The sequence below is a fragment of the Dermacentor variabilis genome, chromosome 7 (genome assembly GCF_050947875.1).
Source record: "Dermacentor variabilis isolate Ectoservices chromosome 7, ASM5094787v1, whole genome shotgun sequence".
Classification (NCBI taxonomy): Eukaryota; Metazoa; Arthropoda; class Arachnida; order Ixodida; family Ixodidae; genus Dermacentor; species Dermacentor variabilis.
This window is the reverse complement of record NC_134574.1, coordinates 15,834,327-15,848,178: the sequence shown is the minus strand read 5'-3', so window position 1 is coordinate 15,848,178 and position 13,852 is coordinate 15,834,327. Positions and strand designations below refer to the sequence as shown.

At 47.1% G+C, this 13,852-nt stretch overlaps 1 protein-coding gene across 5 annotated transcripts in view; it reads right to left on the bottom strand.

Annotated features, from left to right (window-relative positions):
* Nucleotides 1-13,609, bottom strand: part of LOC142587347 (tRNA:m(4)X modification enzyme TRM13 homolog) — a 424,180-nt gene extending 410,571 nt beyond the window's left edge. For 2 of the 5 annotated variants that reach the window (XR_012829490.1, XM_075698280.1), the window contains exons 1-2: nt 13,338-13,609; nt 13,221-13,267 (exon numbers count right to left, since the gene is read on the bottom strand). Coding sequence is in view for 4 of the 5 variants with exons in the window: in XM_075698280.1 (XP_075554395.1) it covers nt 13,221-13,267; nt 13,338-13,454 (164 nt within the window). In the remaining variant the exon portion in view is untranslated. The remainder of the gene's footprint in view (nt 1-13,220; nt 13,268-13,337) is intronic. The other 3 variants (XM_075698279.1, XM_075698282.1, XM_075698278.1) reach the window with 2 other exon arrangements.
* Nucleotides 13,610-13,852: the final 243 nt, after the last annotated feature.

Below are 13,852 nucleotides of genomic sequence, written 5' to 3'. Positions count from 1 at the left end.
AACCTGCTTGATCTATTTCGACGATGCCATTGTGTTTTCTGCAACATTTGAAGAGCACCTGCAACGACTGAAAGTGGTTCTGAAAGTCATCCAGTCAGTGGGCCTCACACTGAAGCCAGAGAAATGCCACTTTTGCTCTGAGGAACTGCAGTTTCTTGGTCACGTCGTCAGTCAGGCTGGTGTTTGTCCCGAACCTGAGAAAACTGCTGCCATTGCACAGTTCCCTATACCTTCTGACAAGAAAGCTGTCAGGCACTTTATGGGCCTCTGCGTGTATTATTGTCGGTTTATCGCAGATTTTGCACGCATTGCATCGCCATTAACTCACCTCACAAGAGACAACGTGGCACTTGCGTTGATTTGTGTCGGGCGACGCACAGAAAAGTGCATTTAATGAGCTGAGGCAATGGCTACAGACGCTTCAAGTACTTGCCCATTTTGACGAAGCAGCCCCTACGACACTTCACACTGATGCCAGCAACGTTGGTGTTGGTCTGAGAGCAGTGCCGGTGCAGTTGCAGGATGACACTGAAAGGGTGATTGCGTATGCCAGCAGAACGCTCACACACAGAAGCCAATTATTCGACAACTGAGAAGGAATGTCTTGCCATGATACGGGCGGTTATGAAATTTTGCCCATATCTGTACGGCCACCCTTTCAAAGTAATCGGTGATCATCATTCATTATGCTACCTGACAAACCTGAAAGATCCTTCCGAGCGACCAGTGCAACGGAGCCTCAGGCTGCAAAAGTTCGACATGACAGTCATCTTCAAGTCGGGGAAAAGACTTACTGATGCTGATTGCCTGTCGACTCTGTCGGTAGAGTCAACTGCTTCATTCCATGAAGATGAAACGCCATTCCTCGGTGTTCTTGATACGGCCGCCGCTGCACACCTACAACGTGATGACCCTGAGTTGTTCGCCCTTATCCATATTTCAGACGGACAACTCCCAAGGCCCCTAGAATTTTTTAGGAGGATTGTCATTGTTTCGTTTATGCAACAATGTTCTCTACAAAAGGAACTTTTCACCCATTGGATGCAACTACTTGCTGGTTCTTCCTACACCACTTTGCACTGAAGTACTCCAAGTATGTCACAACGAGGTAGAACATCTTGAAGGGGCAGCGCAAAAAGACGATGACAGAAGGCAGGAACACACAGGACAGCGCTGCCTGCCTTCTGTCATCGTCTTTTTGCACTGCCCCTTCAAGATGTTCAACCAGTACCAACTCGCCCAAATGTCGATCCTTCTACAACGAGGTAACTTCTGGCCACATAGGCTACACGCGGACATTGAACAGAGTAGGGCAAAGGTGCTACTGGCGAAGACTTGCCATGGCCGTGAAACATCAAGTACGGACTTGCCTCGACTGTCAGATGCACAAGTCACCTCCAACAAAACTAGCTAGCATGCTACAACCTGTTCAGGTCCCATGCACACCATTTCAGCAGATCGGAATGGACCTTTTGGGCCCACTTCCTGCGGCTAGTGCAGGAAACCGCTGGATTATTGTTGCGACTGATTATCTGACTCACTACGCCGAAACAAAGGCTCTCCTGCAAGGCGCAGCAGCAGAGGTGGCACAATTTTTCATAGAGAATGTTGTGTTGAGATTACAGTGTACCAACCACTGTAATCACAGACAGAGGAACTGCATTCACGGCAGTGCTTTTAGATAATGTCCTGATGCTCAGTGGAACAACTCACCACAGGACAACAGCCTACCATCCACAAACCAACGGACTCGCAGAGCGCCTAACGAACTCTTGAAGAAATGCTTTCCATGTATGTGAATGTCGAACACAAAAATTGGGACGAGATCTTGCTTTTGCGTACACTGCTGCTAAGCAAGAAACAACATGGATGACTCCGTTCAGCCTTGTTCATGGAGAAGTATGGACAATGTTGTATGCAATGCTCCCACATGAATGCGATGGTGCTGACACAAATGCAGATGCCTTTACACAACGTGCCGAAGAAGCCAGACAGCTCGCACGCATACAATCTGTAAACAGCAGGACTACGACGCAGGTCGCTACAATGCTCGCCATAGACCAGTAACCTACGAAACCGGCAACAGAGTGCGGGTTCAAACACCCATACGAAGATGGGGACTGCGAGAAGCTATTAAGATGATACAGTGCAGTCCACTTATAACGATATCGAGAAAAACGAAAAATATGATTGCTATATCTGGACTGCAGTTATTAAAAGAAAAAACACTGAACATACTTTTACAGCTCCGAACTCAAAATTTGCCACTTGCTCTAAAGAATAGATGATGTAGAAAGTAGGCTGTGAAAAACAAACTTTATTTCTAGTGCCAATGATCGTGCCAAGCGTTAGGCGCGCCGAAATAGTCAGAAATCTGCACTTGCTTTTGCGGCAGCTTCAGCTTCACAACCGCGGTGTGCATGGATTCCCGTTGCTGCGCGAACACTGGCGGCAATCCTTTAGCATGCATAAAATCAATTAAGGAGTCGATCGACGACAGTACACTTTGCATGGACATCGAGGTCAGGGTCACGGAGCAAGAAACATTTAGGAGTGGAAACGGCGACCAGAAAAAGTCACAAGCCCGCGGAGCCGTTATCGTGCTGGCGGCGCCTGGCGGTCTGGAAAGAAATTACCGCCGTTGAGAGCGCGCCGGAGCGGCCTGCCCGGGCGCTGCATATTTTTTTTTTTTTCGGTGCGGCTTCTCCGACGCGCGGCATGGCGCCGCCACTGTACATGGCCCCGTCGGCGCATACAACAATTGTGACCTTATCTGGTCGCCCGTGCTCGCTCGCGCTGACGGGAGTTCCCCCTCCTAAATGTCTTACTCCGTGGTCAGGGTCAAGGAGCCACTGTCAATCTCGTTGTCACTGTCGCTGCTGCCATCGCCACCGTCGCACAACTTTGCCGTCTGTCGAGACAGCACACCTTCGGCAATCGCCTCATCAGTGACCTCATTGCAGAACGAGGCAGCAGTCTGCAGCCAAAAACTCCTCCATCGATGCACCACCTATGTCACCCATAGGAACGAGCTTCCAGAGCTCGGTTATTTCAGCGGCTTCCACTGTGGGGGTTCAGTGGGTTGGGGAAGTTCGTCCTGACGCAAAAAGCCCGCCTTTTTAAAGCAGTTGTTTTCAAGATGGTTGATATCGTCGACTGGGCGAGCTCATACTTCCTCACGAGGGTGCTCACCTTGAAGCCGCGTCGAGAGTCCTGCAAAATATCGATCTTCGTGTCAAGCAACATAGTTTTGCGCTTTGTCAGCGCCATCTTTGAACTGGGTTGCACCATTGGTTGCACGCTGCCTAGGTGGCCTCAGCCTGCTATCGCGCTAGCTGAGAGAGAGAGACTGAGTGAGGGACGGGCGCCACCGTGCCGCTTTGCTTGTCACTTTTTTTTTCTTTCTCTCTCTTTTGGAGCGACTATGGCCAACGTGCACGAAGCAGCTAGCGCCATCTTGTGGCGCGCTGCCCCAACTTAGGTACTCTCCAGTGCGCAGGCGGGGCGGGACGCGCTGCGCGGTAATGGCGGCAGATACGAACTTGCAGAGATAAACATTGCCTCGTCTCGACATCGTTCATTTCAGGGAACTAAGCAACACAAATGTTACGATTATTTGGCACGGAAAATGCCGTCCAGAGGGCAAAACATGTATCATTATATCCGATATGCGGTGAATAACCTATCGTTATTAATGGTTTTTTTTTCCCATAGACCTAATGCATAAAATGACACTCTCATGTCGACCAGTCGTTATAACCGATATATCGTTATATGTGGTACCGTTATAAGTGGACTGTGCTGTACTTCGGACCGTATCGAGTTCTACGACGCCAAAGTGACGTCACCTACGAGGTAGTCCCAGATAGCCCCTATTGCACGAGGCATGGCCAATACCGGCCTGAAGTGCACATAGTACGCGTGAAACTGTACGTCAGCTAGTGATTGTGCAAGGAACTTCACACCAGTGACCTCCTCTAGTATTGGGGCGATGCTTCTTTTTAGAGGGAGGCAAATGCCATGTCTCTTCTATGTCGACGACAAAGACGATAGGGGCTTTAGTAGGCTTCGTCTCGTGCATTGGCCTATCGGAGAGTAGAAGATGAAGAAGTCACTTCTAGGCTTTACTACTAAAACAAGCTGTTTTTGTTGTATGTGTTCTCGTCTCCTATTTTTGTTGCACCGCGATACATACCAAAGCCACTCAAGCTGAGTTACGGTGCTAACGACAGCGCATTACTATACTAGTTTCATTCGAAAACTAATTCATTGTTACTAGGCAACAGTTCTGAGTTGGTGCAGATTCTTAAGCGAATAGACACATATTGCAGCAGTCTGCTGTAGCAGCTCGGCATCGCGCGACTTGAACTGCAGACGCATGAATGCGGCAGTACACCAAAACAGTGTCTGCGACTTTTCGTGTGCAGTGCATGCATTCTGCACAGAGCTTCGTTTCGTGGCAACAGAAGGCATGCTACAAAGCCTCACATGCAAGAAATTCTCCAAAATCCCCACCACGGCACAGCTCAGACAATCAGATATAACACGGAGCCATGCATTCGCCAGCAGGGCATTGTGTTTCGTACTACCCTAAACCTAAAAGCGTGGCATAAAGGGCTCTGGTGATCGGCGCTTCCGCAGTGCCACCTGGTCAGCCTGTCAGGCCCATCCCAGCTCAATCTAGCGCACGCAATGGCAGAAAGAGTGGAGGGCGCGCACCACCTTCCGTCGCGCACCAAGCTTTAGGCGAGCGAAGTGTGCAGAGGTGGGGGTGAGAAGGGGGGGTTACTTCGGGCTGCCGCATGGCTGGGTCACTGTATCTAGAAAGCCATCTGCGACCAGTACAGTCCGTGCTGCACTGTTCTCGCGGCGTAGTTTGCACTGATGCGCGCGTCAGCGCGACGGTCAAGAAGTGGTTAGTGTTGGTTTATAGACATATTTTGTTGGTTCTACATAGCGCATTGGCCAAGCATGTGGCACATGCATGCTAGGTCTCCTTGTAGCGTTAGCCCCTTTTTTTATTGAGAAAGAGGATGAGAACCAATTTTTTTTTGTTTTACCCCTCCATTCTCTAGGACACACTCACCAATTTTACCATGTCTTCTTCTTCTTCCATGCATTTTACAGAAATATTGCACTTGCATAAAGCTGTCAGATCCTTGCGAAACCAAATTGGCCAACATGCCTATCGCCAGGCTTCTCTTTCAAGTAGCTGGTGCAACATCTATCCGGATCTGAAACAGTGCTATGTCAGTGATATTAGGTACTGGTTAGAGTGCACTAAAATACGGTTGAGTGGGATGAGCGGCTGGGGCAGTACATGCTCTACGGTGAGGCGCGCGGCGACGAAACATACTATGGCGGCACTGCGATCGAACTGAATAGGGCCGCATCAAGGTCGCGTCGTTGGAAACTGCTGGTGATTCTGCTCGGTGGGGTCATTTGTACTGCTTCGCACGCTACTGTTTGCGATCAGACTGCCGAAATGGTGTTTATAATTGGATATGACATGCATATAGTTTTTTATCAGTAGGTCTCGCAAAGCACCGCCAGAAAAAATGTGTAAACGTCCTGCTTGCCACTTCAAACAAATAAAACATATCGCCCCCATCCGGCGCCCTGTACTCAGATTTACGGGAAGTACTTTGATAGAAAAAGATAAAAAAACTGCAGTGCAACATACCATTCATGTTTGCGTCTTCCTTGCGTAACAGAACACAAGGATTGGGACGGGTTTTTTTATTGTGGACGGCACTCAGGAGCCGAAAACAGTTTTAGGTAGCGATTATATATGCTAATCTATATATGCCTGTAAGCCGTGTGAAATTTTATGTCCAGTCCATGCTTAACAACAACAACAAAACTCAGTGTCTTTCCACTCTGCGAAGGATGACCAGCGAAGCTGTGTATGTGGGCCCCTCAATGGCAAACAGCACCTCCACTGCGGGTTGGCCTGGTATTGCACCCTCTTCGAAATTGGCCCACGTATAGGGAGTGCTTAATGCCTGCGTCACCTCCGCCGTGGGTCGACCTGGCATTGTACTATCTTCAGGATTTTTTCCGCACATGGACGCAATAGTGGGGAAAGTAGCCCTTTACACCTTCCCTGTTACGTGGATATGACGCTGCGCTGCTAAACTCGAGGTCATGGGTCCAAACCAGGTAGCGGAATTCGATTTGTAATTCTGCTTAGGTCGCGGAATTTGATTTGTAATTCTGCTTAGGTACATGTTAAAGTACCCCAGGTGTTGAGAACTGAACAGGGGGCCTCATAAGCATATCACAGGATGTAAAAAACTCGAACTTGTTAAATTAGAAAAGAACAAGAAAAAGAAAGAAGGTATAGTTGCGTCCTTTGGTTTTTTCTAGGGGTGTAAATGAAAGAAATTATTCTGTTAAAAAACATGTTACGCTTATATTTCATACCTTCAATGCAATGCCATTCCCGACAGTATGTCCACTCAACTAAGGAGCTTCTACAATATAAACAGCTGCTTTCAGTTATCCAGTGCACTATCATAAGAACAATACTGAAGCATTTAAAGGAACAAAATGCCTCGCATACACGTAAACATATTTCTAGATCTGCTGTGTTCGTTGAAGAAGATAAGTGTGGCACTACATTGGACACCCAGTTTTAATGGGACTGTCAAAATAATGTTTTCCTTGCCTGAATCAGGTTTGGAGATTTACAGGCTGTTCCAAAATGGGGCGTTTATGTTGAATGACAGCTAGGAATTTGTTCACCATAACTGATTAGCACCCGTGCGTTCTCTCAGGAATTAGTGCACCTCGGCACAACAGCCATGACTCTTCAGCAGCATAATCATTTAGAATAAGAGTCCTCACTTGCATCGGCCCCTCACCTTCGAGGCTTCAGACGTGCTGTTATTCCTTACATTCAAACGCAAATGGCTATTCAATCATTTTTAATAGTGAATTCTGAAGTCAAATATTATCTGAATAACAAATACCATTCTATTATACTATATGTTTCTACTTCATTTCGCCTGCTGGCATGTTGTAGGAGATCGTCAGACAAGCCACGGAGATTACTTTGGTAAAGACTTCCCGGTCTCCCCGATTTAGTTTGAGTACATAGGCAATATCTTGTCCCCAACACTGTTCTTCATATTAACGTCCATTAATTGCCTCGATTCCTTTTCTTGGAAAATCTATTGGGTCACCCAGGGCAAGTGCAGCTTTTAAAAGAAACACGCTTATTCTGGACGGGAGTTCTCAGTTTTTCATCAGTGTATTTAGAATATTTTATAATTTTACTCTTGCATATATGTCGTGGAGATATATGTCTATGTACCCTTAGATTTACCTAGAAGTACATTGGTCATTTGCATCTCTTCGCGCCGCGCAGTTAATGAACCTATTTTATTTCGCTATAATATTGTTTTATTTGATCATTGTCCCTGATCAATATTCCACCAACAAGAAACGCACGTCAAATGACACAATATCAATAACGTTTTTTTTACGTAGCTTCATGTTGCAGATAGGCGGCCTCTGTGGCGAAAATCACATGTTACATTTAGAAATCAATGTTAAAAACAGCAGTTCACCTGGCTAAAGCTACAATTGGTACCGGCCGACAAGAGTCGTAGGCACACCAATGTTAGTAAAACCATAAAAATTTTACTGCACAGACGTTTTGCAAGAAAAACTGGGCGTCCGCCAGCGTACGCGCAACGAACGCATGCTCGCTAGCAGGCGACGCACTAGACAACGACAGCAAAATTGAAGACGTCATGTTGTATAACACATGCCAGATTTATACGTGGCAAAAATGTGTCAATCAAAACTTGCAGTGGAAATAAAGCACTATTATAAGAGCGTGCGCGCGCAACCAGTCTCAGGGCCCACAGCGAAATTACATTGAATATGGCGCGAAGTGCGTCTCCCCCCCCTATCCAGTTCGCTCGCAGCGCCATCGCAAAATTTTTCCACACGCGGCATTGCAAGAAGGGAGCCGGGACAGACGGATGCCGACAGCTAAGTTCTATTTCTATTTTTATTTCTAATTGCAGCGGCGGGAAATCTGAATGGAGATAGGGCCAGCATAGAAACGTAGGTTGCAGAGAATTGGAGCACTGCGAAGCCAGGCAAACACTTAGCCCAAGTAGGGCGATAAAGTAGGTGTTGGCAATTGTCGTGGCCAACACATAACAGTTAGGACTAACAGTTTAATAGTTAGGGCTAAAAGTGTATTTTTGTTTCTTTATCCTTTTTTCTTTTCTTCCTTTCTCCCCTGGTTATTGGTTTGGTTATTTTACTAGCTCTCTTTATTCTTCTAAAGATTCCCAATGGTCTTTATTATAGTTAATTTTTGTCCTCGCCTTTACACTGTTAAATAACAGTAGGACAAGAGAATTCATGGGACGGCCGGCTAGAAAAGCCAAGGAGGAAAGTGGGGACCTCGTCCAGTGTGAGAGGTGTGAACGATGGTGTTATTTGGATGAAACGACATTCAAAACCATGGCGGAAGTGGAAGGGAATGGCTTCGTGTGCAGGCTGTGTAAAGTGATTGAGAATTTGGAGAAGCAGCTAAAGAGTGAAATGGCGAGGACAAAGGAGGAACTCGAGAAAGAAAAAATGAAACGCGCAGAGTTTGAGGAAAGGGTCGAGAGGGAGTGGGCCTCAAGAATGGAGGCTGTAGAGCGGAAATGGAGTGAGGAGCGAGAGAAAGGGCAGCAATTGGAAAAACAATTGCAAGAGATGAGAGAGAGAGAAGCTGAGAGGGAGGCACAGCAGGAATTGAAGGAAAAAGAAGCGGGAGGATCACCCAGTGGAGCAGAATGGGGGGCAGACACATTAACGTGGGGATCGCGGGAGACACAGGTACAGAGGGATGCGACGACAGGAGGCAGAGAAGGCGAAAAGGCAGGGAAGACCCAGCCAACAGAGACAGGAGGGAGGCAAGATTTGCTTGAAGACAGAAAGGTCTGGGTCGTTGGAAGCTCCAACGTATCGCGAATGCAAACAGCACTCCTCAGAACAGTGCAGTATGACAGACGGGTCAAGGTCGAATGCATGCCGGAGGCTCGATTCGAAGCTGTGGTGGAGAGAGCCAAAAACAAACTGAATGAAAACAGAGAGGGAAGAAACCTGGTAATTTTGCACGCTGGGGTGAACGACGTCCTGCAGAATAGGGGGGCGAATTCTGGGCAGACAGATTCAAGAGGGAGTGGCGAAATTAAGGGTGACCTCTGAGGCGGTGCACATTGCCCTGTGTACTGTCCCAGAGGTCAGGGGACAGGGCCCTTTCATTAAAGAACAGGTAGTGGCGGCCAATGTAATGATTAGTTGGGGCGAGCCCTCAGGTGTGATGTGGTGGAGGTGAACAGAATGATCAGGGGGAAAAGCTTCCCCCTTTCAGCCCGGATGGCATTCACTACACTACACCAGAGGGATGGCAGGTAGGAACGAGGGTGGGTCGTAGGGCTCATGCTTTTTTGCAGGCACGCAGGGCGACCCTGCATGCCAAAACATAAAAGATAAAGGACAGGGGAGGAGGGGCAGGACAGGAGCACGGAGGAGGAGGAAGAGGAAGAAGAAGGCAGTAAATGAGTAAATGTAGGGTTCATCAACATGCAGGGGGGAAGAAATCGCATTAAGTGGGACGAAATAGAAGAACAATTACAAATGGAAAATTTTCAGGTATATGGAGTTGCCGAAACCCATTTAAGAGATGAGGAAGAGCCGCCATTCACTGCAGGATACACCAGGGTAGGGTGCAACAGAAAAAGGAAAGAACGCAGAGGAGGAGGCCTTGGGGCGCTAGTGAAGGGACAGGACTGGGAAAGGGTAAGGGAGAGCTGCAGTGAGCACATGTGGCTCAAGGGCACCGTAGGGAATGTTGAGACAATCCTGGGAGTTGTGTATCTGAAAACGGGGAATGAGTCGAAAGAGGAGAATGCAAAACATTTCAAATGTATGGCCAAGGACATCAGGGAGTTAGCTATGAAATGAGAGATGATCATCCTAGGGGACATGAATGCACATTTGGAATACTTTGACGGGGCGACAGATGCAACAGGGCAGATGTTAGTAGATTTTTGTGAGGCTCATGATTTGGTGATAGTTAATACTGAAATTAAATGCGACGGGAAAATAACATGGGAAAGAAATAACACCCACTCGACAATCGACTACTGCCTAATGTCCCACAAGCTGTATGAACGGTTGGGATGTATGGAAACTGATGAGGAAGGTACAAAAAGCCTGGGGAGTGATCACAAACGAATCAAAATCAGTTTTGGAAGGACAGTACCACTGGTAGAAACTAAAGAAAGAAAAGGTATGAGCAAATTAAATGACAGGCAGCTACAAGAAGTGGCGAAAAACATTGAAAGCATGGTATCCAAGCAACCGCAAAGGGCATGGACATACGACGAGTTAATAGGTATTTTTAAACGAGAGCTAGAGAAGGGACAGATTAGGAAACTAGGAAGTAAGCAGGGAAAACAGACCGAAAAGCTGGTGGGACCAAGAAGTTAAGGAGGCCATAGAGCAACGCAAAGAAGCGTGCAGAAAACACAGAGCAGCGAAGAAAAGGGGAGCCACACCAGAAGAGGTGGAGACAAAATGGGAGGATTACCTTGCAATGAAAAGAGAAGCATTGGCATTAATTCAAGCCAAGATAGCAAAAGTTGGGGTACAGTGGTTGTTAGAGATATGAAAAAAAGACAGAAATGCCTCTAAGAAATTTTGGGAACACATAAGGCAACAGAGTAAGAAGACAGAGGTGGTTCAGCACTCACTGACCACACCAGAAGGAACAAAGGCAGAGAGAGAGGAAGCTCAGGAATATATTAGGTTAACAATAGAGGCAGCATTTGCAGAGCCAGTGGGTAGCGAAATGGAGAACAATGACAACAGCAGGACAGAATTAGAGGAGGAGTACAGAGGAATGACAAGTAAGGAATGGGACAGAATTGAACACAAGGTCCCTGTGGGAACAGCGACAGGACCTGATGGCATACCTATGAAATTGATAAGCATATTAGGCCAGAAAAGTAAATTAAAATTACGACAACTTATTGAACAAATAGTAGTAGGGGGAGATGTTCCACAGGACTGGAAATCAAGCAGAATGATATTAGTTTACAAAGGTAAGGCAAGCAAGGACAACATTAAATCCTACAGGCCAATAACTGTCACATCAGTCATATACAGAGTAGCAATGCAGATGGTGAAAAAGAGAATGGAGAATGGGCAGAATGTGAAGAGATCTTGGGAGAACTGCAGAATGGATTTAGAAGGAACAGAAGGCTAGATGATAATTTATTTGTTATAAAACAGTGCATAGAGATAGTGGCAGCCAGGCAGAAACCACTCTGGATAGCTTTTTTAGACATTAGAGGAGCCTATGATAATGTAAACAGAGAAAACTTATGGAGCCAGTTGAGGGAATATGGTCTAGATAGAAAGATGATTGGGATCCTACAACAAGTTTACAGAGATAATGAGGTAGATATAACATGGGAGGGGGAAACTACAAAGCCAGCTAAAATAAGAAGAGGTCTCAGGCAGGGCTGCCCATTGTCGCGTCTGCTTTTTATCATTTACATGAGCCAAATGGAAAAAGGACTAGAACAGAGCACAATAGGAACCAACATAAGCTATATGCTGGAAGGGCAGAAGGTAGCTCAAGTACTAGCCGGACTGATGTATGCAGATGATATTGTACTGCTTGCTGACACCCGAGTAGGGCTACAGGAACTAATGAGCATATGTGGAGAGGAGGGAGAAAAATTGGGACTGCAATTCAGTAGAGAGAAGTCTGGGATAATAGTATACAGTGAAGAAAGGGGGGAACCATTGGAAATACAAAGCACTAAGATTGATCATGTTGAAAAATACAAGTATTTGGGCATATGGCTAAACGAGGGCAAAAAGTACTTGGAAGAACAGGAAAAAATTATGATTGAAAAAGTGAAAAGGAACTCAGCTGTAATGAAACACAAGGCACTATGGAACTATAGTAGGTACGAGGTGGTTAGGGGCGTATGGAAAGGGGTTATGGTACCTGGCCTCACATTCGGAAATTCAGTACTGTGCATGAAATCAGGAGTTCAGGCATGCATGGAAACGAGACAGAGAAGTGTAGGCAGGTTGGCCTTAGGAGCACACGGGAACACCCCTAATGAGGGAGTGCAGGAGGACATGGGATGGACGTCATTCGAAGGTAGAGAGGCTATAAGTAAGCTAAAATATGAACAGAGACTCCCAGCACTGGAGGAAAAAAGGTGGGCAGGAAAAGTGTACAAATATCTATACATGAAAAGTTTGAACACGAAGTGGACACTCAAAACGAGGAAGCTGAGGAATAGATACCTACAGCCGAGGGAGGGGGTCCAACGTGGTTCTAGTGTGGGAAAGGAGGTAAAGGAGACGGAAAGAAAAATGTGGGAAGAAAGAATGCTCGGAAAGCCAGCGCTAACTATGTATAGGTCACAAAAACAGGAGATTAAGAGAGAGCTCTTATTTGATAACTCGCGGGGCAGCTCACTATTATTCGAAGCTAGGACGGGGGTTTTGAGAAAGAAAACATACAGGGCTAAATTTGAAGACGTGGACCTTTGGTGCACAGCTTGCGGAGCCGAAATGGAGACCACAGAGCATATAGTGCTGAGATGCACAGACCCTTCGCCCGTTTCTGGCAGAGGGAACAGTAACAGATATGGAAGGGGCATTGGGTTTTCCCGGGGAACGAGGGCAAATAGACGAGAAAAGAGTGGCAGTAACGAAGGGGAGGCTAGAGGATTGGTGGAGGAAGTCAAGGGAGAGATAATACCATAAATTGGGGAGATAATATTTCCTATACTTTTTTAGATAGTTATTTTGGGGGGAGGAGGGGAGTGAAAACTAGTTTAAGGAGAAGAGGATATAAAGAAAGAAAAAAATAGGAGGGGGAGCAGAAGGCTAGGTGGCGCCGGCCGCCGCCCGTTACAAAGTGTGTAGCCGCCATCCATCCATCCATCCAGCGGCGCACACAGCGAGCGCCGTCAGCCCATGCAAACAGGGTTACGTTAGAACTTTGCGAGATATCTGCAGTATTTCTCCAACATTGCGCGACTGTCAATACAGCGTCAGACCACTCTATTACAGCAAATTCTAAACTTTATGACCGGCGCACGATCCACATGACAAGTAATGCAGAGCCAGACATAAGAGCGCTTCACTTATGCAACACAAAGTAAACTCACTGTGACGAATCCAGGGGACATGTGATCCGATCGTGGCCCTGCTCGCCCTGCAAGCAGAGAGGGAAACGACCCATGCATATGGCGCTCTCCACAGTCATCGCAACAAGAAGTGCTCACGTTTTCCGCCGATGACAGCACTACGTGCTCACCGCAGTAGTGCGATCCGGACAGCGGCCGCAACCGGCAACGCCGACCTTTCCTTGCAACAATAAAAATGCATTTATTGTCACCCATCCTCGTTGAAGCAAGACCGCACGCTGGAGTTGCACGTCACAGAACACCTGAACGTGGAGGCACGCTGAACGACGGCAGGTGGAGGCACGCTGCTATACACGCTGCCATCGATAACATCGTTACTAGATTACTTCTTTCAGTTTGCAAACTCCGCCGGGATGCGGCGGCAAATGTGGCCCCCTTCGGTTCCCGCTCGCGAGATGGCGCTTCTGACACCATTCTAAATTTACAGAACAGACAAATGGTACATGCAGTACGTCGGAGAGGGATAGCCCGGTCAACCCACTGCTTTCGCTTGGACAAAAAGAGTGGGAAAGGGCGGAGAAGAGGGTACCAAGTAGCACATCGGCAGGCCCCGATGGTATTCCAATTATGTTAATAAAGAAATTGGGCCCGAA